The 24,297-nt window shown below is 41.3% G+C and overlaps 2 protein-coding genes across 2 annotated transcripts in view; both read right to left on the bottom strand.

The window, feature by feature from the left end:
- Positions 1-24,297, bottom strand: part of LOC128739584 (uncharacterized) — a 78,035-nt gene that overhangs the window by 37,112 nt on the left and 16,626 nt on the right. Inside the window, exons 7-8 of the mRNA XM_053835080.1 lie at positions 18,377-19,213; positions 17,915-18,315 (exon numbers count right to left, since the gene is read on the bottom strand). Coding sequence (XP_053691055.1) covers positions 17,915-18,315; positions 18,377-19,213 — 1,238 coding nt within the window. The remainder of the gene's footprint in view (positions 1-17,914; positions 18,316-18,376; positions 19,214-24,297) is intronic.
- LOC128743097 (probable cytochrome P450 6a14) lies at positions 17,612-19,493 on the bottom strand. Its single transcript, XM_053839619.1, has 2 exons — positions 18,377-19,493; positions 17,612-18,315 (listed from the first exon to the last, which is right to left on the bottom strand). Exons 1-2 carry the CDS (start codon positions 19,461-19,463, stop codon positions 17,900-17,902), a joined length of 1,503 nt encoding a protein of 500 aa, XP_053695594.1. The 5' UTR covers positions 19,464-19,493; the 3' UTR covers positions 17,612-17,899.

Genomic DNA, 24,297 nt, shown 5'->3' with positions numbered 1-24,297 from the left:
ATCCGTACTTAGCGCAAGAATCTATCATTTCAATTTCTGCAAACTCATCATTTCGTTGTACTCACATCACATAGCCAGCCGAAGTGAACCGGTCACAATTGATTTACCCTTTAAGATAAGATACGTTACCGACCACACGAAGAGCTCAACGGAGTGTTAGTTAGCCATCAACAGTGTATAATAAGTGCCGCAACTGACCGGTTTCATCTCAGTTAGGTGCTGCGTGATTTGCTGGAACGAGTTAATTAAAATGGTTTCCTATCTAGCGCTTGCGACCGCCGGTGTTGTTTTGATTGTGCTTTGGATACGAAAACGGTACGCCTACTGGAAGGAAAGAGGTGTAGCCTACGCGGAACCTACGTTTCCTTTCGGAAATCTTTCTACAATTGGCCGGAAGGAGCACCTCTCAAGCGCATTGGGCAAATGCTACCAGCAATTGAAGGGGCGTGGTCCTATAGGAGGCATTTTCTTTTTCATCAATCCCGTCGCATTGATAACTGATCTGGATTTGATCAAGAATGTCGTAGTGAAGGACTTTCAGTATTTTCATGATCGATTGGCATATCACAACGAGCAAGATGATCCTCTCACCGGACATCTGCTTGCTCTGGAAGGCACAAAGTGGAAGAATTTGAGAGCCAAGCTCACTCCAACCTTTTCGTCCGGAAAGATGAAAATGATGTTCCCAACGATACTGGCGGTAGGGGATGAGTTTCACAAAGCGGTTGCTCGGGAGGCAATGAAAAGTAAAGATCTTGAGATGAAAGATATCTTGGCTCGATTCACCACAGACGTGATCGGCACTTGTGCGTTCGGATTGGAGTGCAACAGTCTACAGGATCCGGAAGCTGAGTTCCGGCGAGTTGGTCGGAAGTTGCTCAAACGTACTTTCGTAAACCAAATCAAATTTTTGCTGGCTCAACAATTTCGTGACATCGCACGGAAGCTGCATGTAAAAGTTATAGATCCAGAAATCACACAGTTCTTTTCCGATGCTGTTAAAAGTACTATCGAATATCGTGAGAAGAACAACGTTGATAGGAACGACTTCATTAGTTTACTAATTAAACTGATGAAGGAAGAATCATTGGAGACAGGTTCGACCAGTAATACAGGAACATTAAGCTTGGGACAAGTAACTGCCCAGGCGTTCGTGTTCTTCATAGCCGGTTTCGAAACGTCATCAGCGGCTATGTCGTTTTGCTTGTATGAGTTGGCGTTGCGGCCTGAATTACAAGAGAAAGCTCGCAAGGATGTTGCCGAGGCGATCCGAAAACACGGCTCAATAACCTACGAAGCGATTCAAGATATGAAATACGTTGATTATTGTCTTAGTGGTAAGTTGAGTAATTATGCTAATTCCATTTTCATTTAAAAAATATGTTCTTGTCTTGTTTGTTGTAGAATCATTGCGCATGTATCCACCAGTGAGTTTTCTAACACGAGCGGTTACCAAACCGTATAAAGTTCCCGGCAGTAATGTTACGCTGGAACAAGGTACTAGTGTGATGATCCCATTGTACTCCATACACCACGATCCGGACTATTATCCAAACCCAGAACGGTTCGATCCGGATCGTTTCACTCCGGAACAGATGGCCAAACGAAATCCGTACAGTTACATGCCGTTCGGTGAGGGTCCAAGAAACTGCATTGGAATGCGCTTTGGATTGATGCAAGCTCGGATTGGATTGGCCTTGTTGTTGAACAACTTTCAGTTCAGCCTATCGAGCAAAACTACCGTACCAATGAAGCTAGCTGCCGATTCCGGTATCCTCTCTTCTGAAGGTGGACTCTGGCTTCACGTTGAAAAATTATAATTTGATTTATTGTTACACATTTCTGCTCCGTTTTTGGAAATAGTTCCTCGGAGTAAAATTAATGTAGGGCTATATTGTTAGTCGGAATGGCTTAGATACTAATTAAAATAATATACAATTAATAAAGTAATAATAATTTACAATTTCATATTTCATATTTTACATTTCATTTCGATGCTGTGAAATTGCTCCTCATGCACCATATATTATTCTTTCAAAATAGCTCATCCGCCAAATCCATACAATTTATCTGCTTGAAACCACATATCGGTCAGAATCATTGCTTGCGTTTGGAGTAAAATAATCTCTGTAAGCATCTGCCGATAGTAGACTTCATTAACAGAAACTTACTTAATTGGTTTGCGCCGTAGCGTGCGGTTGGTCAGACTGGCCCGCGCCAAGGGCCCTAGTTCTTGGGGTCGCTAAAAAGGACCTGCACTTCAGTAAAATATTAGCAATAACATATGCTTAGCTTAGCTTAGCTTAGACTGATTGCACATATCAATGGTTGCACTCAGCGATTGATCCGAATCAGTGAAATTGCACAATGAATCAAACGAATGTGGTTGGGAGTGGCCGGTCATTCTCACTGTGCAAAATTCAGTGACTCGATATATGAAGGATCAATAACTGCGCCGGCCACGTCCTTGCAATCAGGTGGGATTGGGGAAGGAGTGTTAGTGTAATCTTTGTTGTTTTAGGGATCGTGTTAACCTCTGCATCCCAGCAAAGATTACAGGAAGGAGTTAAATTTTGTTAGTAAGGTAGGTTTCGTTGGATCGGGATTCACCTTGATAAGTGATGTGATCGTTTGTTTTTTTTTTTATAAAGATATTATGATGTATTTTTTATATTTATTTTTTTTAGCGTTATTCTTATATCCGACCTTTATTGAGCCGGCCGTTTCGAAAAGATTGTTTAAGATAATCTAGTTCTGTCGACAGATTTATGTTTGCAGATAATTTAAACCAACAGTCGAAATATTGTTGGGCGCTTACCGATACATATTGTCATTATTAGTAGCAAATTGAACTCCAAACAGCCGGCCGTAGGGAGTTTTGCTATATTTTCATATCCACGATATAAAAACCCTGCAATAAGCTTTCGAAAGTACAATAAATGGGCGAAAGGAGGGACCAACGGATATACAGGTTCATGTTTATGAAAAAAATATGCTTGAAAGTGTAGCCACGTACAGATTCAGCAAAGACACAATAACTAGACTGAGCATAGTAAAAGGTTCGCATATACACCGCAAAGGACGATACTACTAACGCCTTCTCTCATCCCAAGGGAGTTACCACTGCTTATAAGTGTTAGTAATCGCCCGGGAATGCCCGGGAACGCCGAAAAGTATTCAAAATAATATTACCACGAAAAGGGCCTGCGAACCGAAAAATATCCTTTCAGACATAACTTTTCTATGCGCACGCCACTACCGAAAATCAGCACCAAAGGAGTTATTAAGAGAGGTTCTTTAAAAATTGCATAGGAAAAATAGTAAAACTGATTTTCAAGACTGTCAGCAGCCTATCAAATGCCTTTGACGAAGTTGCAGATTAAAGTGGCCCTAACAAGATGAAAAGGAGCATGTCAAACTAGAGCATTCTTTATGAGGCATCCTATCAAACTATTCCTTTTAGTGAATTCATCCTCTCATTAAGCAAACTAAACAACCAATAAAATGCCACATATTCGAAAATTTGTGGAAAACTGCTATGAATAATATACACCTAAATTAATCAAAAGAAAATAATTATGCTATTGAACCATAAAACGATGCAAAATCGATCAATTTCCAGGATCAATAAGATCGATCGCAGAACAGTCACAAGCGTAAATGTAAATGTTCATAAAAGTGAAAACAATATTGTTAATGATTACGGGTTATAGTCAGCATATAAAATTGTATCTTTTGACGTAGGACTACGTCTTTGTTTACTATATTGGAATTGAGTAGCACTTTTTTTTTTTTTTTTTTTTTAAATAACCCTCCACTATCCCCCACACCAAAGAGCTCAAATGAGCTCCCTGGTAATGGACGCAACTATCTCAACTCAAACTGCGCAGCAAACAAAATAAAAAAAAACAAACTTAATAAACTAACATTAATGAGTTGAGAAACAAAAGCAAAGAAAGGGTGTGATGTCCCAGTGGAAACAAATTTCCTTTTAAGGGACTCACTTTGTGAAAACGAAAATAGAAGTGTAACGTTTAAATGAAAGATTTCAAATGCTAATAACTTCTAAACTACTGAATGAAACTGAACAGTTTATATGTCGTTGGATAGATAAAATGACTAGCAATTTTATAGGGGAGTAAGAGAGCAATTTTAAGGGGGTGTAAGATGGGGGGGCTCCTATACAAATGAATTTCTTCAAAACTCGAGAACTAATCAAACAAATGGAACCAAATGTGGCATGTGGTGGTTTCAAAAGGCAGGATTTTTTCTACGGTCTACTGAGACCTCTTCTCCTTCTAAGAGGGGGGGGGGGGGCTCCCGTACAAATGAAATGCATATTTCCTCAAAACTCTGCAACTAATCAAGCAAATGGGACCAAATTTGGAATGTAGGGGTTTCAGAAGGCATGAATTTTGTCTTTGGTAAATTGAGACCCCTCCCATCTTTAGGAAGGAGGGCTCCCATACAATAATATACAATTTTCCTCATAACTCTAGAACTAATCAAGCAAATGGAACCATATTTGGCATGTGGGGATTTTTGGAGGCATGAATTTATTTGGAATTTATTTATTTTATGATGGTTTGAGACCCCTCACTACTGTGGTAGGAGGATAAGGACTCTCATACAAATAAAACAGAAATTGGTCATTCAATACCATTTCAACCTTTATGATGCACACAAGTGATTTTTAAATGAAATTTCTATGTCTCAAAGGTTGCAGGCGTTGTACTTATGAACCCCCGTCGTATTTTCGACGTATTTTCAAAGCCGCTATTGCATTAAATGAAGAATTGAATCTGCATATTTCGCTCTTCTCTTTTAAACATTCACTTAAACAATGGCACTCACAGAGTCTTCATATGCTAGAAATGCAGTTTACATTAGTCTTTGATCTAATGATCTGATATAGTCCTACGTCACCCTTTCGTACAACCCTTAGGGCTGTATACCTTGTAGTTTTTTTTAACAGGCTGGATGTTTTTACCAGAGTATAACCGAAGGAAAGCAAAAAACTAACGTGCAAAATCTAGCAACAGCATCAACAATTAGCACAACGTCACGTGCGTAAGGCAAACGTCATCGAGCTCAATACTTATCCCTACTGCTATATTTGCTATGCTCATCAAGTCACTTTTGGAGTTAATAGAAGCCATCTCCATTTTTTCTGTATACTGCCGCCGATGTCCGTCTTCTCCAAGCATTATTCACTCGTTACCGTGCACACACTATCATTATTTTAATTTCAAATTAAATACAGGAGAAAAAGAGAGAAAAAACATCAGCTCGAAGCACCGCCGTTAATTCAATTGTTCTCAAAATTAGAGCACTTGTTCACACCACTACTGATACTGAGAATGAAAGAGCATCGCACAATTTTCCAATTGGAATTACTCTCTATCACTTAGCTATATCACATCACATGCTGTATAGGTATTTGTGCAGAATAAAACTGTACTAGCGTCGGATAATCCACTGAAGCCCTGCTATTAACTTCACAATTTGAGCTAAAAAACATCACTTTTCTGCCAAACTCCATTGCTCCGTAGCACGATTCCACTTTTATTTCAGTTTAAGACAGCTTTTACACAAACCAAAACCGATTTAAAGCCACTAGGGTAGATGCTCCAGTAGTTGTGGTAGTACCAGTAGTGGTGGAAACTCGAAATATATCATAATTTTGGCGGATTTCGAGATAATTTCAGTTTTCTATTGTTAAATATTTATTTGTTAACAGTTTTATCTAAGATACACAGTTAAAATGCAAGAGCCTGGTGCAAAAATTACAAATTTCTTTTCTGCAGTCCAATAGAGTGCAATTTCTTAAGAAATTCGTAACAATCCATAGCATTTTAACAAGCCTACGTTGTTATCCACATGCTGCCATGCTCATTGCAAGCGTTGCTAAGGCGGTAAACAACATTCCACTATTATAGGCAAATTTTCCACTATTATAGGAACATTACCACTACTTTAGCAGCACATACTAATGTCAGGAAAATCAATATTTTAGATATATTAACCAGCAGAATGGTATAATTTTGGTATGTATTTAAAGCCAACACTATGGTGCATCATATTACCATGTAGTTCAATTGAAAACTGATAAATTGAGCGTTTAAATTGTCTTTACACACTACCCCCCGACATAATCCCTCCATTACTGGAGCATCTACCCTATTTGTTGAAAATTTGGCGACTTGCGAAAACGCACACGTCGCTATGAAGGCAGCGATGCCAACTCTCTAAAATATTAGCAATAACATATGCATTAAAAAAGTAGACTGATTTTAGCGATTTTCATGCCACGTTATCAATTGATTTACATGCAACAGCCATGGCGAAAACGTTCGATACTTTGTTCATACTGCCAGCTTCACACCGTAGCGAAGAAGTTGGACATGGTGAAGCACTTCGTACCTGCCGAATTGAGCCAATTTTGGCGGTTACAACATTCTCTCGCAGGAGAAAGGCGAAAGTGTTGAACGGAAGCCAGGTTCCGGCCGCCCGAAGTGCCGCGAGGTCGTAACGTGTAGCAGAAGCTAAAGATGAAGACCGAGAGCTAGGTGGTCTCATCGTTCCGTGTCTTGGGCCGGCAGGCCGGAGCAACCGGCTAAGCATCGAAGAAGGACTTGGCCAAACTGGATATTTTTATACGGAAGCGTCAGTCGAGGCTGGCTGTTTCTGAGTAGCAGGCAATCGCCCAGAGAACGGCTGCAGATGCTGGCGAAAAACATCTTTCCTGCGAAGCACGATATTGCAATGGGCAACGAAAACTACTTGACGCTGGACGGCAACGACTAGCAGAGGACCGAGTACTTTACGTCCCTCACCATGAAGGTATGTGAACACGTTAAGTATATCTTCCGCGGCAAGCTCCCGAAAAAGATCCTTCTGTGGCTGATGATCAGCGAGAAGAGGATCTTGAAGACGCTGTTCAGTCTTTTGGTGTTTACGGTGAACGAGGAGATACAAAGATACAGTACGAAGGCCTTGGCCCATCATGCCTAGAGATCACTAGAGAAGATGAACTGGTTGAAGTTAAATGTTGTACCGCCGATCACCACCTCTCCGAACTTCTCCCGTATTACCTACGAATGGCCGAAACACAAATGGCTGAAATAACAAATGGCATAATATATCTAATGGCCGAATCACCAACGGTAGCACATGTTTCCTAGATGATTCAGGGCGTGACGATCGCAGGGCGCGAGTGTGCGCCGGTGACCCGCCGTGTCCCGGTGACCCGCGGTGACATTGTCAACCGTACTGCATGTATTCAACTTTCGAAAAGCCGATTTTACCGCACCAAATCAATCACTGATAAATGTGAATTGGTCAGAATTTGACATTATCGGGAATGTGGACCACGCTGTTGAATATTTTAACGAAATGCTGCATAGATGTTTTTGTTCGCATGTACCTGCTCCCCGGCCGCGCAGGAAACCACCTTGGTCCAATTCGAGGCTACGATTTTTAAAGCGCCAGAGGGCTGTTGCCTTGAGAAGGTACACTAATAGGCGTAATCCCGTGACGAAGTCTGCTTTCAACCAGATAAGCAATGAGTATAGGGCTTATAACAGGCACCTGTATTCATGCTTCGTAAAGCGTACACAGGACGATTTGAGAAGAAACCCAAAACGATTTTGGTCGTTTGTGAATGATAAACGTAAACAAAATGGCCTTCCTTCTGGTATGCTTTTCGGAGACTTAGTGTCTGATAATATCCAAACTACTTGCAACATGTTTGCTAGACACTTGTCTAGTGTATTTAGTTCGACAGCGGCTTCAACTTCACAAATTGACGAAGCGATGCGTATTATTCCTGAAGATATTTTAGACTTTGGGCTTCCTCATTTCTCGACAGCGGACATTGAAGCGGGACTTCTGAATTTGAAAACCAGCTTTAGTGCGGGTCCAGATGGAATCCCGTCTGTTGTACTCAAAAAATGTGCTGAAGCATTATGTAAGCCGTTGCAAAAGCTATGCAACATGTCGCTCGAACAGCGCAAGTTTCCAGAGTCTTGGAAAAGGTCCTACATCTTTCCTATCTACAAAAAGGGAGATAAGCGTGACGTAACAAACTACCGTGGAATTACTTCGCTATGTGCCGGCTCGAAGCTTTTGGAGATCCTCGTGGGAAAACTGCTGTTTAGTAAAGTGAAGTCTTACATTTCCATAGAGCAACATGGTTTTTCCCTAAACGCTCAATTAACACGAATCTACTGCCGTTCTGTTCATTTTGCCTACGTCATATGGAAGTTGCAGCTCAGGTGGACACAGTATATACAGACCTTAAAGCTGCTTTTGACCGCATTGACCACCAAATACTGCTTCGCAAACTGAGACGTTTGGGCGCATCTGAAGGCTTCGTATGCTGGCTTCAAACGTACCTTACAAATCGTCAGCTTTCAGTAAAGTTAGGCTCCGCTGAATCGTACAGTTTCTGCAATCAATCTGGAGTTACACAGGGAAGTAACTTAGGGCCGTTACTATTCCTTATATTTTTTTAACGACGTCTGTTTTGTTATACCGCCTGGCCGCAAGTTGTTATACGCTGACGATCTTAAAATATTCATCGCTGTGCGGTCAGTGGAAGACTGCAAACTTCTGCAAGATCTTGTCGACAAGTTTACGGGATGGTGCCACTTAAACAACCTCATCATCAGTGTTTCTAAATGTTCAATCATCACCTTCACTCGCAGCAAAACACCGATCGTGTACACCTACCACATCGAAGGGGCTAGTCTGGAACGCGTCAGTGTTGTTAAAGACCTTGGAGTTGAACTGGACGCTAAATTGACCTTCCAGAACCATTACTCGAACATTATCGCTAAAGCAAATCGCAACTTGGGTTTTATCATGCGTATTGCCAATGAATTCCGTGTGTGGCAGGTAGAAAATACATGGGTACAATTGCGCCAATAAATGAGTGCATGCTGTACGTGCCTGACTATTACGTAACAGCAACTCCGACACGAAATATCGTGGATCTTAGGAGGCGCTGCAAATTCAAGCATCGAAGCATGCTGTGAAATCACACGGTAGAATCGGCCTCTTTTCTCCCTGGACCATTGACGAGGTAAGTCGTGTATTTGATAGGCTCCCGTGTAACCTGGCAGGACCACACAATGGCGATCCTGCGGGGTTTTTGATCTTCTGTGCATCTTATTTTAAGATGCATATGAAGAAAAGAAATAAAAATGTACAGGGAGTTTTATCAAAAACACTTTCTTTAAAATAAAACTGCCTCACTAGCGTTACAACGTAAATATGCAACGCCTGCTGTTTTTTTTTGAAAAAAAAAATGACACCAGCAATTTGCACTGCTCTGTGCAGTTGCAGATAACGATTTTTGTAAGAATAAGATGTGACGAGACGTACACCGTAGTATCACCGATACTTGAACATGGTCCGGTGTTACGAGACGTTCATCAGTGAACCGTTGGTTCCGATTACGGCCGAGTGAGACGCCCATCGGAGTAGTATTGGATAGCATTTTCGGCTACCAATAGCTCGATGGCGCGAGACACTCGAGTCATTAAATGAAGACTTCATGTAACGAGACGTCCATCAAAATACTGTTTATTAGAAACAGTAAGAGATGTGATGGAACGAGACGTTCATTGAAGCACATTAGAGCTTATGCTTGTAATAAATAAGCAGAAAGAAAACTGAGAGTTCGCTAACTGCCGTTTACAAATTTGTCTTGCAGTTAAGTACGAAAAGAATACCAACAGCAAAAAAAAAAAATGGAGACACACGCGCAACGTTCCACATCACCGGAGTCGGAGTGGCCTTCGGATCTGGAAATAGCAGGCGAAGAGGAGATCGCTGAAACCGAGTCTTGGTTATCGGATGATGTTGATTCCGAAGTTGAATCCGAGGTGAGTGGCAGCGTTCTAGACGAACCAGCCAAGAAAGTTTACTCTGGTAACACGCAAGCAGGGAATGAACTTAATGCTACCCTCGGGCAGGACCAGTTGTTCCTCAACAAAATAAATGAACTGGAAAAGGCCCTCGCGGCAGCGCAAAGCCGCTTGGAAATGTATGATAAGGCAGCAGCTACAGCAAACGAAGCAACGTGGAGTAACTACCGCCCAACAACTCACGAAACAGCGATTCGTTGGGATCAGATTAAGCCATTCCCCAGCAACATCCCAGTAAACAGAATGTGGGAAGAATGGTCAAAGTACCGCGAAAATTTCGAGATCGCGGCAACACTAGCCAATGCGAACAGTCCTGCGCGACGATCCCAGCTTCTATATCTATCAATAGGAGAGGAAATGCAAGGCGTAATACGAGCGGCGAGACTGAGACCGGATTTGAACGACTCAAACTGTTACGAAAATTTTATTCACGGCATAGAAAATTACCTAAAATCTATGACCGACATCACGTCTGAACACGAGGCATTTTTCTATATGAAGCAGCAACACGGAGAATCCACTGTCATGTTCCACAGCAGATTAGTGCAAAAAAGTCGCCTTTGCGGATACAGCCCGATCGACCAAGACCGATTCATTCGATTGCAATTGTTAAACGGTATGAAGAATAGTAAGCTAGCGGAAGATGCTCGCCTCCACGGGTATGACACCAATTATGTTGTTCGAGCGGCAACCCGGAGTGAAATATACATGCAAGAACCGCGGAGTTCCGGAGGAATTGAACTAGCAGCAGTAGAAAAAGAATCTGACTCACGTGCAGAATTGAATCATGTGACGCGCAGAGAAAGTAGAGGAAACACCAGTAACAAAAGAAACCGCCGGAAGGAACTTCAGGAGAAAACTCCCAGATCAAGATCGCGACAGCGGTGTTCACGATGCAACTACACCTTTCACAGAAATGGAAGATGTGCAGCAGTTAGTAGAAAATGCGACACGTGCGGACGCATCGGTCATTTCGCGGCAGTATGTCGTGACAAATCAAAAAATGAATGTGATCCAAAGGTATGAACTATTTAAATAAAGAGTTGAAAATGTTGTTTCAAATCTTATGACTTACATGTTTTTACAGCTTGTCAATTCCATTTCCTTCTCCGATGCTTTAATTCATTGCCGAGTTGGTTCCTCTAAGCCCATTCTATTCTTGATCGACTCTGGTTCAGATGTAAACGCGATAGGGGGTAAAGACTGGACCAAACTACAAAATGAGCTTGAAACAGGATTGGCCAAACTACTTCTACTTCAACCCTCAAAAATTTCGAAACCAAGGGGATACGCAGCAGAAGAACCAATGCGAGTGGAGCGTGTATTCATGGCTGAAGTAGAAGTGGTTGATGCGACTAAACCAGTCGTTTCAGCTGAGTTTTTAGTGATCCCACAAGGCAATCGTTCTATCCTCGGAAGAAAAACTGCAGGTGATTTGGAGCTATTGAAGGTTGGTCCATCGGTAGGCAATCTTGAAAATCCAGCTGAAGGAAAGACTTTTCCAAAAATGCCAGGCGTTAAAATACGATTTAGTGTAGATTCTTCAGTTCCGCCGCAGAAAAATGCGTATTATAATGTGCCGGCAGCATTCAGAGAAGCGGCGAAGCAACGACTACAGGAGATGGAGGCTAGTGGAATAATCGAAAAGGTAACCACGGCACCAACCTGGATAAGTGGGATGTCAGCGGTAGCGAAAGGTAAGGGCGACTTTCGTCTCGTAGTAAACATGCGAGCTCCAAATAAGGCTATTAAGCGTGAATACTTCCGACTCCCACTCATTCACGAAATAAAAGCGAAATTATACGGGGCCAAATATTTTTCGAAGTTGGACCTAACAAGTGCGTTCTATCACTTAGAACTAAGTAAAGAGTCGCGCGAGCTAACGACATTTTTGGCGGAAAACGGCATGTACCGCTTTACTAGATTAATGTTCGGTGTAAATGCGGCCCCAGAAATTTTTCAGCGGGAAATGAGCAGGATCTTGAAAGATATAGACAGTGTTATCATCTACATAGATGACATCTTAGTTTTCGCAAAGACAATTTCATAACAATTTTAATGGAGTGAAAGGGGGATGTGTGGCAGGTAGAAAATACATGGGTACAATTGCGCCAATAAATGAGTGCATGCTGTACGTGCCTGACTATTACGTAACAGCAACTCCGACACGAAATATCGTGGATCTTAGGAGGCGCTGTAAATTCAAGCATCGAAGCATGCTGTGAAATCACACGGTAGAATCGGCCTCTTTTCTCCCTGGACCATTGACGAGGTAAGTCGTGTATTTGATAGGCTCCCGTGTAACCTGGCAGGACTACACATTCCGTGATCCATATTGTTTGCGTGCTCTTTACTTTTCGCTTGTACGATCCATTCTGGACACAGCTTCTGTGGTATGGAGCCCGTATACAAATGTATGGTCAGCTAGAATCGAAGCAGTGCAACGGAGGTTTATTAGACACGCACTAAGATTTCTACCCTGGTCGGATCCTCGTAACCTTCGTCGTTATGAGGACCGGTGTAAGCTGCTGAATATCGAAACGTTAAGCACAAGGAGGGATCTATCTAGAGCCGTCTTTGTCGCCCAATTGTTGAATTCCGAAATAGATGCTCCTGAACTTCTGGCGTTGGTAAACATAAACGTAATGCCTCGACCGCTAAGATCTCGTGGATTTCTTCGACTCGACTTCCACCGCACTCAATACGGACAACATGAACCAATCCAGGTGATGTGCTCTGTATTTAATGACGTTTACGACTACTATGACTTTTCTATAACGACGAACGCTTTTAAAGCTAGAATTAGATCTAATTTAACTTAACCAAGATTTCATGTATGTTTAAGTGTGAATTTTATGTATGTTTAAGTGTATAATACGTTGTGAAATGGAAAAGATAATGGGTTTTTATGCCGATTTGAGAATGGGATACTAAATCTCAACTCAAGTCGGCTTTTCCCATTCATAGTATTGCATCTTCATTTAGACTGAGTGTCAGTTGAAGTAAATAAATAAATAAATAAATAAATAAATAAATAAATAAATATCCACCAGACATCATCACCACCCGGTTCGACACCGCCAGATTCAGCATCAGCCGGCCGGCCCAGCACCGTACACTTATACTACACATCCAGTAAGTTAAAATAAAAAGTTTTTAAAAAGACCGTGTTTGGACTTCCGATTGGTGTCACATTGTCCCACCTTGAGCCTCCGGAGCTCACGCTCGAGCTAGCCATAAAAAGAGGCCAGGGTGTCGACTCAAATCCAAAAATAAAATTCCCTGACTTTCCCTGATTTTCCCTGATGCATCAAATGTTGATGCCTGACCTCAAAACTCGAGTATAAAGCTTATTTGGGCGATTTCTGGCTTAAGTTTTTTAACCCTTTAGCATGGCTTATGCGACCTGCTGAAAACTAAAGCAAGATTTCTTCGTGTTTTAAGAACACATATCTATTTTATTTTTTCATTTTATTTTATTTTATTGATTTACTTCATCTGACACAAAGTCTAAATAAAGATTAAGTGCTATGAACACATATCAAAGGTTCTTAACCTATTTCTTATCAGCGTTTCGAAAACGCAACGCACTCTTCTATCGATTTTTGGTACAAAACTGTACGTTTCGCTGGCCTCGAGGTAAGGCAAAAGTTTAGCTAGATATATTGATAGAAAATGTTCACATGGCAAATATTTTAATCTTCAATGACGGACAGTATGCGAAGTTAAGACTAAAGCTGGGTGTCATGATTTCGGATTGCAACTATCAAGACTTGAGAGCAATATTGACTCGAAGGACGTTCGGTGGCCGGCCGTTCGATCCGATGTCCGTATATGGCAAATTCTTCAACTACAGCTTACGTATACTCACCAACAAATCATAAATCCGATGATACTAGGATCGAATTGAACCGCCCAGTTAGCTTCGTAGTACGATGCTGATCTAACAAGCCAGTCGTGTTCGAATCTTGGCTAGGCAGTTTTTGCTAGATAGAGTCAGTAGGATCGTTGCACTGACCCCGTAATTTTCCTGAACTCTAACAACCGGCTGCGAAGTCTGTCGATAAAGAAGGGTAATGTCTATTGACGGTTTAAGCCCAAGTCTTTGCATTGCTTTACTAGCGACGAATTCGACAACAGGCTCGAAAGGATTTGAGGGGGCGTACGACTTGAAAATTCAAAACTCTAGCTCCCAGACCGATCCTTAACGGTCGATACTTTCTGGAAGTCATCAATGTACGGTATTTTCTTATCGACTTTGACCACTATTTCGTCGTAAGATCCGCGCAAGGTTATCGAAATCGGCGAAGGCTCGCACTGAGAGGATGTTGCATTTCAACATTCAGCGGTTTACGGCATATGACGTTGCAGTGGAGTACACCAGACAGCTTGATCAACGAATCGCAGAACAGCAGGAAGAAAGGGAATAAGATGTAAGTGGGCTGTGGATGATCCTCCATGGCGCCAACAACTACGAGGGAAGTGATAGGCACAACGTGTGGAAGACAGTGTAACAGCTTGTTTGATGTCGAATGCCAGAAAATGACAGATGAGAAGAAGCAGGCCAACAGTCGCGGGCTCACTACGGATTACGGGCTTTCTGCGTATTACGTAACCAGCTGAACCAGTCCCGAAGATTGCCAATTCGCATAAACGCAAATTCTACATAACGTAATGCTCCCGGTAACCCTTAACGGACATGAATCATGGACGCTGAAGGAAGATAATCAATGCTTGGGGCTTCTGAGCGTAAAATTCTACAATTGGTGAAAACGCTGTAGATCGCGTGTAAATAACAGTCTGTATCCCACTTTGGGCTCTTGATGTCTGCACCGTGAAGTGCGTGAGGCCTGCCATTGCCGATTTCGAGCACTACAACGAGTCTGACAATTGTACGGCGCAAAACAAATAAAAAATCTACGACAAACTGGAAGATAATCGAATCGCCACTAGACATGTGACAAGTTTTAATTCAACCGATCAATCTGCGAAATTTACACGAACGAATTTACACGAAATTTGATTCGATTCCAAAGTTGATCAACAATATTTCCGAGTAAATAAAATTTCCCTGATAGTATTTCGAAATTCCCTGATATTCCCTGATTTCCCTGATCCAAAAATGAATTCCCTGATATTCCCTGATTTTCCAAGAAATCGACACCCTGGAGGCCTTCGGAGCCCAGCCCCGGATAGTCCCCAGTGGTTCGACCAGGGACTGGGGTCGAATGTCGTGGTCCTTCCGACACGCGGAGTAATAAACGGCGGGGGACAGATCCCCCTCGCAGAAATCACTACTATTTAGGGGCATGCATTTTCCTAGGTTTACTGACTAGTAGGGATTATCCCTTAGTTAAGTCCGAACGAGCGGCAGCAAGTAAGGACAGCATATACCCAACTTTTGTGCAGGCTGAAGTCCATGATTATTTTTGGCCGAATATGACGTTTGGCCGTTCATGTATCAGCCTTTTGCGATTCGGCCTTTCGCGATTCAGCCTTTCGCGATTCGGCCTTTCGTGATGCGGCCTGCTGTGACTGTTGTTGGAATTCGGCCTTTTGGATTTCGGCCATTCGTGATTCGGCCATTTGTGTTTCGGCCATTCGGTACCAGCCTCTTCTCCCAAATGCGACCAATAGAAAATTTTTGGGTGAAGCTCAAATGGAGGATTTACTCCCAGGGATGGTTCGATTACTTTGACTCAATTTTGATTCATTTGACAGTACCGTCTCACACAAGAAAAATTTGACAAATTGATATATAGGACATTTGTAGAGCTCGTTATTATCTACAATTTTGCTGAAAAAAATGTCACTGTATCTTTCGTAGTTACGGCGCTACAATGCTAGTACCTCTTTAGTAACTAAACGAACGTTCATTTAGTTACTAAAGAGGTACTAGCGTTGTAGCGCCGTAACTACAAAAGTTACAGCAACACTTTATTCAGCAAAATTGTAGATAATAATGAGTTCTACAAATGTCTTACACATAACTTTGTTAAATTTTGCTCGACTGATGTCAAATGAATCAAAATTCAGTCAAAGTGATCGAACCATCCCTGGTTGTGGCCAAAACGGAGGCCAAAAGGAGTTGAATAATATGCTGACATCTACCTTTTGATTGGCAGTAATAATCTTCTAGTTCTTTAATAATCTAAGCAGATAGTGTGGTTGTTGGTTCAGGAATTCATCACTACTTGGTGCTAGAATACACGTATATTTTTTGTGTATGCTATATGCCGGTCGTGATGGCGGTAATTTAAGAAGTTGTCAACGTGAGCAAAACGGCTCTTTTGTGCAAGCGACTTTAAGCTGTTCATTTTCTGCAGCGAACCTATTAAAATGAGCGGCTCATGGTTCACGGTTCGTTTGTTCGCTAAGTAAGTTGACAGTTCGGTAAATTGCAACTTTCGACCTAAACTTCATGTTAGCTTCGGGTACGTTCGAATTCGAAGAACAGTGTTTCTTGTAGAAAAACGAAAGAGAAAAAGAAGGAAATGTGGCAAAAAACGAAAAGACTGAGCAGAAAAAGATGAAGAACGGAAGATAAAAATAAAAAAAGAGAAAAGAAGGAAGAAACCTGAAAGAAAATGAGGATAAATTGGACAGAAAATGGTAACAATAAGATAAAAAAGGGGTAGAAAAAGAGCAAAAGAAAATACTTGGCAGGAAAATGGAGAAATGAGAACAGAAGGAGAGGAAAAAGGGACTGAAAAACAATGGAGGGAAAAATATGAAACAGAAGACAAAAATGATGAAACGGAAAGGAAAAACAGAACGTGGCAGAAAACAAGGAAAAACAGGACACAATAAGAGGAAAAACTGAACAGATGAAAACGATAAATAGAATAGAAAACGAGTTAAAAAGCGAAAAACATTAAAACGCACCGTAAAAGATAAAACAAGGGCATTGATGGGAATAGAAAGCGTAAAACAAGGAACATCAAAAGGGAAGTTAAGAATAGCGAGAAAGAGAGAAATAAGCTAGAGAAAACGAGGAAAGCGGGAAAAAGTGGTCAAACAGATTGTAAAAAGGGGAAGATGGGACAGAAAAAGCTGAAAAGAGAAATAGCAAAATAGACTAAAGAAAAAGGTAAAATGGAAGTGAAAAAGACGCACAGCGGAAGATAAAACAGAAAAACCGGAAAAGAAAGGAAAAAAGTAGCATGTTTCTTTGGAATTTGTTCCGGGTTAAGAGCAAAAGAGTGAAAAGCAAAAATCCACTCTTTTATATGGGTAGTTAGGCCATTGCAAATTATTTTTAAAGTTTCTGTCGCCCCCCCCCCCAGCCTTGAAAATTTGTTTGAAAAATGGGGGGGGCACAAAAAATAATTTGTGGGATATAAGTTAAACTTTTTTTTATAAAATCAATCGTTGATGGGCTCTACGGCCTAAAAAATTCGAAAAATGAGCGGACGAGTTGAGTTGATAGAAGTGTTAACACGAAACAGAACTGGAAATTCAAACAATGGAATTTCCGAAAATCGACCAAAAAAATTCTTCCGAAAAGATTTCTGCATGGAAAATTAATAAATATGGAAAATAAATAAATAAACGTATACATGAAAAGCAAGAATAAATTTGGAATTCACGTTTATATTTTAAGTAAAAATTCTTACAACGCATTTTTTTCGTCAATTGGAAAAATTTTTGTATTTTTTTAACCCCCTTTTTGTGGCCCAACACCGGCAGGTTAAAAACTTTATAAAATATTTGTAATGGTCTTATTCTATCATTAGTAGTAAGGCTACGTCTCTTTAATAGGTAAGTATATGGCGTTATAAGAAGAAAAAGGCAAAATTAATAATTTTTGTTCAAAATGGACATTTTAAATTAACTAGTACTGTTAATTAGTATTCAAACTAACATGTTGAAATATTCATTCAGTTTTGATATGTGTTAAAATACGGTTTTGAAAAACATAGAGATGCCTTTATAGAAAATAGTGAAGAAACAGGAACCATATCCAATTATAATTCTTCAACGTGAAGCCACAGGCCACCTTCAGAAGCGAGGATACCGGAGCTGGCAGCTAGCTTAATCGGCACGGAAGTTTTGCTCGATAGGCTGAACTGAAAACTGTTCAGTAACAACGCCAATCCAATTCGAGCTTGCATCAATCCAAACCGCATTCCAATACAGTTTCGTGGACCCTCACCGAACGGCATGTAGCAGTAAGGATTTCGCTTTGCCGTCTGTTCCGGAGTAAAACGATCCGGATCGAACTGTTCTGGATTTGGGAAATAATCCGGATCGTGATGGATAGCATACAGTGGAACAATCACAGTTGAACCTTGCTCCAGCGTAACATTGCTACCGGGAACTTTATATGGTTTAGTGACCGATCGCAATAAATTACTCACAGGTGGATACATGCGTAATGATTCTGAAAATACCAGAAAATATAGTTTTAGCGCAAAGATGATCAAAATAAACGTTCAACATACCACTAAGACAATAATCAACATATTTCATATCTTGAATCGCTTCGTATGTGATTGAGCCGTGTTTCCGGATCGCTTCCAGAACATCTTTGCGAGCCTTCTCTTGCAATTCAGGACGTAAAGCTAATTCATACAGGCAAAACGACATCGCTGATGAAGAAGTTTCGAAACCGGCTAAGAAAAACACGAACGCTTGGGCGGTTGCTTCTCTCAAGCTTAATGTTCCCATACTGCTTGCCCCTTCTGTTTCCAATGATTCTCCCTTCATCAGTTTTATTAGTAAGCTAATGAAATCTGTCCTGTCAATATTGTTTTTCTCTCGATACTCGATAGTGTTTTTAACAGCGTCAGAGAAAAAGTGCGTGACTTCCGGATCTATAATTTTAACGTGCAGCTGCCGTGCAATGGTACGGAATTGTTGAGCCAGGAAAAACTTTATTTGTCTGTTGAAAGAAAGGTTGATCACCCTACGGCCCACTCGCCGGAACTCAGCTTCCGGATCCTGTAGGCTGTTGCACTCCAATCCGAACGCACAAGTGCCGATCACATCTGTAGTGAATCGAGCCAAGATATCTTTCATCTCAAGATCTTTGCTTTTCGTCACCTCTCGAGCAACCGTTTTGTGAAACTCATCCCCAACCGCCAGTATTGTCGGAAACATCATTTTCATCTTTCCGGATGTGAAAGTAGGAGTGAGCTTGGCTCTCAAGTTCTTCCACTTTGTACCTTCCAGAGCAAGTAGGTGTCCGGTAAGAGGATCATCTTGCTCATTGTGATATATTAATCGGTCGTGAAAATACTGAAAATCCTTCACCAGAACACTCTTGATCAAATCCAGATCTATTATCAATGCGACGGGATTAATGAAAAAGAAAATTCCTCCGATAGGGCCATGTCCCTTTAACTGCTTATAGCATTTTCTCATGGCACTTGAGAGGTGCTCCTTTCTGCCAACAGCAGAAAGATTTCCGAAGGGAAACGAAGGTTTCACATAGGCTATACCTCTTTCCTTCCAGTAAGCGTACCGTTTTCGTATCCACAGCACAGTCAGAGTCACTGCCACGGCCGCAAGTGTTAGATAGGAAATCATATTAATTAACTCGTTCTAGTAAACAACACAGCACCAGGAACTATGCTGGAACCAATCAGTTGCGGCGCTTATTATATACTGTTGACGAATGATTACTGCCACCTCGCTATACTCTCGGTGCGGTCTATCACTTATCTATTGAGAGGTAATCAACCGTGAATGGGTAGGTCCTGGCTTGGCTGGGTATAACTAAATATAATGCAATGATGATTGTGCACAAATGGACTTAAACTTAATATTTATTTACATTTTTATTTTTTATTTTTATTTTTATTTATCAAATGAATCGGGTGGTAGTACCCTCATATTCGAAAAAGCTCGCGTTAAGGTCAACGAAACCAAAAGCAATATACCTAAATTGATAATAATTTCGATCGAATATAATTCGAACGAAAACAAGAATGTGGCTGAGTCACGCTGAGTATCCGATGTTTTCTGTGTTTTTGCTGACCTGGCCAGTCGATTTTTGCATACTGCGTAGGAAACTATTTTATTTGACAAATAATCAAAATTTTATATTGTTGAGTGGATTAGTAGAATCTTAAATAGGTATGAGTAAAACAGAACTTTTCCTGTTAATTCTACTTGTCACAAATTTACAAAACATTTACACGTGAGTGCACGGCGGTCCAGTTTACTACCGTCCTTTGCTTTCATTGTAGCAATATAGTAGGTAGGTGACTTCGAAACTTTAGTTCGCAGGAATGCTCCCATTATCTAAAACTGTCAAAAGTTACTCATGGCTTAATATGATAAAAAAAAACTTTTTTATGATGGGACACAGACCTAGTTTCTTCGATAAAGTTGTAGAAAATATAAAGCCAAACAAATTTGCTGAAGACATGACATTTCTGTCTGTTTTGAGCGTAGAGATACAGAGCATTTTCTAAGAAAGTTTTTTAAAAATTAGTTTTTCATGCATAGCTTTTGTTGGTTGAATTTTACAAGAATACATTGTTCTAAGCAATTATCGAAGCCCTCAAAACACACATTTCTGCAGAAATTGAATAGATCCACAAATCGTGCCTGAGCTTCAATTGCCTTCAGTTGAAACCAGTCGCATTATGTATGAAGCGATGGTAAGAGAAAATTATTTATTCATTTCATTTCAGCTCCACTACTCACTAATTACTCAGAGTTGCTAATACTGATACGCGCGAATAAAACCGACTACTGCCCAAGTAATAATTTTGCAGCCACTTGGTGTTACTTGAATTTTATAAAGGTTTTATTGCGCTTGCGGTATTAACCGTTACTTCTGGTTTCACTATGGTATTATGGTATAATACCAAGCGGGAGTGGGAGAGTAATATATGAATCTTCATTACAATTTACGAATAATGTAGTAACAATCAGGATAAACAAAACCTTAATCTTTAATATCCTTAATATTCACTTGACTATGAAAAATGTATTTTAGGTTTCTATTATTAGAATTGCTTGTGGGCGAAACAAACGTTTTACAGACAAAAAAAAAGACAATTAATTTAACACCATGTTGTGAGATTTTTTAAAAATCATCAAAACAACACAAACCAACAGAACAGCATCTATGGCTTCCTTGATCTGTTATCAACAAGATACAGTGACTGATATAGATTAAAAATTGAAGTAAGGGACAAAAAATACAATAAATTCAACCGATATAGCGTTGTTGCAAGTTACCCCGCTGTAGCAAGTCGCCCCGTTTGACGGTAGCGCCACATCTCTTATAAACTTACTATAAGTGGGGCGTTGCAACACAATATGGTGTACCTATAGAAAACTGATTTTATAGCGGTTACTTGTTGAACCGCAATACATCTGTTAGTTCTATAGGGCAATTAATATTTTTGTCTGATTTTTGTCTTGACCTTGAATGAGGTTAGGCATACAATTAAGTATTTATAACGGTAGTTTTTTTTACAATTTACGGAGGGAACGGTAGAAGAATGTAATGAAACAACGAGTCGGCAGGATCTAACAGATTGAGATCAGGCGTGAAGGGAAAAGAACGGAAGATGCGGTAAAGGAGGGTCTTTTGAAGCAATGCTTAAGAAGTTGGGAACCGCAATCTTTTATTCAAGCTGGGGGATCCATGGGTCGAACCAAGCTGTAACCGGAGCATTACAACCGGATTACAACCCGCTACTCCTTCACAGACCCTGTAGTTCGCCGGTATTGCTGATCCCATGGGATCCCATGGATCCCCCAGCTTGGATAAAAGATTGCGGTACACAACTTCTTAAGCATTGCTTCAAACGACCCTCCCTTACCTCATCTCACCGGTATACCAGCCGGTATACGAGCAACCTTAGTGAAGATCGGGTAACCAACCCCGGCGGACACTAACGTCGTATGCTAGCAGGGAATGAAGAATCATCATCCTCGTGTCAAAGTGGGACGCTAAACAGTATTGTCACGATGGTTCCCCGGCGACACAGGGGGTTGCCGTACAAGCTATCCGTAAAAATGCCAGTACGCGAAGCATATTATGTCAATACGGACCGGAACAATCGGGATAACCAAGGCAACGAAAAAGGACTAACGATTAGAAGTTTGGAACATGGAACTGCAAGTCTCTCAATTTTCTAGGAAGTACCCGCATCCTTTCCGACTTATTGAGGGCCCACTAGTTCGACATTGTTGCGCTGCAGGAGGCATGCTGGAAGGGATCTACGGTACAGTCGTATAGAAATGGATACACCATTTACGAGAACTGCACGAGCTTGGTGCAACTTTGAGTTTTGGATGGTGGCCAATCGGTAGCCGTATGTGCAAGTTGAGGAATAGAGCTCGAATACGACAACTGCCCAAGACATGACGTCAAATTCGTCATCGAAGACCTCAACGCTTAGGTTGGCCATCCGGAGGAAAAATTCAGACCGCTTATTGGTTATTGGACTTATTGACTTCGCCGCCTCCAAAAATTTGGCCAAACGAAGTACCTACTTCCGGCACACCTGGAGATCACCACAACAGACGGACTCGCAAATCCACCACTTCTAGACGTTCGAGACTATCGTGGCGCAAACGTCGGTTTTGACCTTTTGATGGTTAAAGTGCGGTAAATAAGACTTTCCGTTGTTACCAACATTCGGTACCGTCACTTGAAGTCGCTACTGAATACGCGTAATGTCTCGAGGCCGCGCTGCCGGGTGAGAGAGAGAGAGAAAGAGAGAGAGAGAGAAAGAGAGAGAGAGAAAGAGAGAGAGAAAGAGAGAGAGAGAAAGAGAGAGAGAGAGAGAAAGAGAAAGAGAGAGAGAGAGAGAGAGAGAGAGAGAGAGAGAGAGAGAGAGAGAGAGAGAGAGAGAGAGAGAGAGAGAGAGAGAGAGAGAGAGAGAGAGAGAGAGAGAGAGAGAGAGAGAGAGCTAAACGAAGTCTCTCTCGACGACTGCTGGGATAGCGTTAAAGCAGCCATCAACTGGAAAGGAATCGGCGTAACGACTGCTTCGATGAGGAATACCAGAGGATGTTAGACGATAAGAATGCGGCGCAGGCGTCGATGTTGCAGCAGGGGAAATGGAGTGCGAGGACATGGAACAGTTGTATCGTTCTCAGGCAACGCCTACAAGAAACTGAACGTATCCCGCAAAGGCTTTGTGCCGCCAGTCGAAACATGTCGGGATAATGACAGAGGGATCTTGTCGGATTAACGTGAACTAATCGAAAGGTGTAAGCAAAAAAGCACTACATTGAGCACCTGCCTACATTGCCGAACCCCACAGTAGGTAAAGTGATCGAAGCCATTAAGCATCTCAAGAACAACCAGACAGCTGGCAAAAATGACAGCGTAGCGGAGCTTATCAAGATGGGCCCGGATAGGTTGGCTACCTGTCTACACCAGCTGATAGCCAGAATCTGAGAAACATGGACAACTAATGGAGGAGTGCAAGGAGAGAGTAATATACCCAATATACTTTTACGATATTTTAACTTTTAGGATATTTTTACGATAAGTGAGCTGTGAGCAATCTGTCTCGTCCGCTCAGTGCTCCGATTACCTGGTATCTCCATTGACCCGCATGAAAGACAGACATTTACAGCCAGCCTGAGTATTATATGCACACTACAACATGGATTTTTTCCCGGGCGATCTGTAGAAATAAAATTGGTGAACTTTGTATCGTTCTACGTATGAGTGCCAAAGCGCAAGTTGATACAGTTTATACTGATTTGAAAGCCACTTCTGATACCGTTAATCATACTACTCTTTTGAGCAAGCTGGAGAAACTTGGGTGTACCACAAGAACTTTTCGTACAACTTGTTAACTGCCGGGCTGTCGCGTTTACAAATAGTTCTGGTACACCAAAGCAAAGCCTAGGTGCTACATTCAGTTATCGAAACTTGATCTTCTGTTTTTATACGACAGACTTCGCAGCCAGCTATTAGGGTATGAAATGGGGAAGGCAGCTAGGAAAAAGCGTCCAACACAGCTCTAGCCATCCCAAGCCCGTACCTAGCGCCTTCACGTGGCCATACCTAGAAATACTTCAATTTGTATAATTGAGTAGCCAAGCTATGAGGTGCGGGGTCGTGCGGGTTTCAGTTCCTAACCTTATAAATGTAGTTTTAGGCAACCATTAAACCACGCGACTTTATTTTCAAGTATTATATATTTTAAACTAATATTTTTGGCAAACTAATCTATTTTCAGAGAGCGAAATAAGGCGCTATATCCTTGTCCAATTGCAGCCTGGCTTCTGGTCTAAATGTTCATCCCTGAGGGTCCGAAGTATCACTTAACCTTTGTTAGCAAAGATACTCCCAACGACTGTAAATAAATCATTATCTACGTATATGGGAAGCGTTTGATACGGGAGGTCCACGCTTTCTTCCTTCCCCTTGATTTCA

This window comes from Sabethes cyaneus, chromosome 3 (genome assembly GCF_943734655.1).
Source record: "Sabethes cyaneus chromosome 3, idSabCyanKW18_F2, whole genome shotgun sequence".
Classification (NCBI taxonomy): domain Eukaryota; kingdom Metazoa; phylum Arthropoda; class Insecta; order Diptera; family Culicidae; genus Sabethes; species Sabethes cyaneus.
This window is presented reverse-complemented; position numbering and strand designations above follow the sequence as displayed.

Bases quoted from the DNA above. Each gene is read 5' to 3' on its own strand.
- LOC128743097 (XM_053839619.1), bottom strand. From the start codon at position 19,463: ATGATTTCCTATCTAACACTTGCGGCCGTGGCAGTGACTCTGACTGTG. The intron at 18,316-18,376 runs GTATGTTGAACG...TGGTATTTTCAG, and splicing joins TGTTGATTATTGTCTTAGTG to AATCATTACGCATGTATCCA.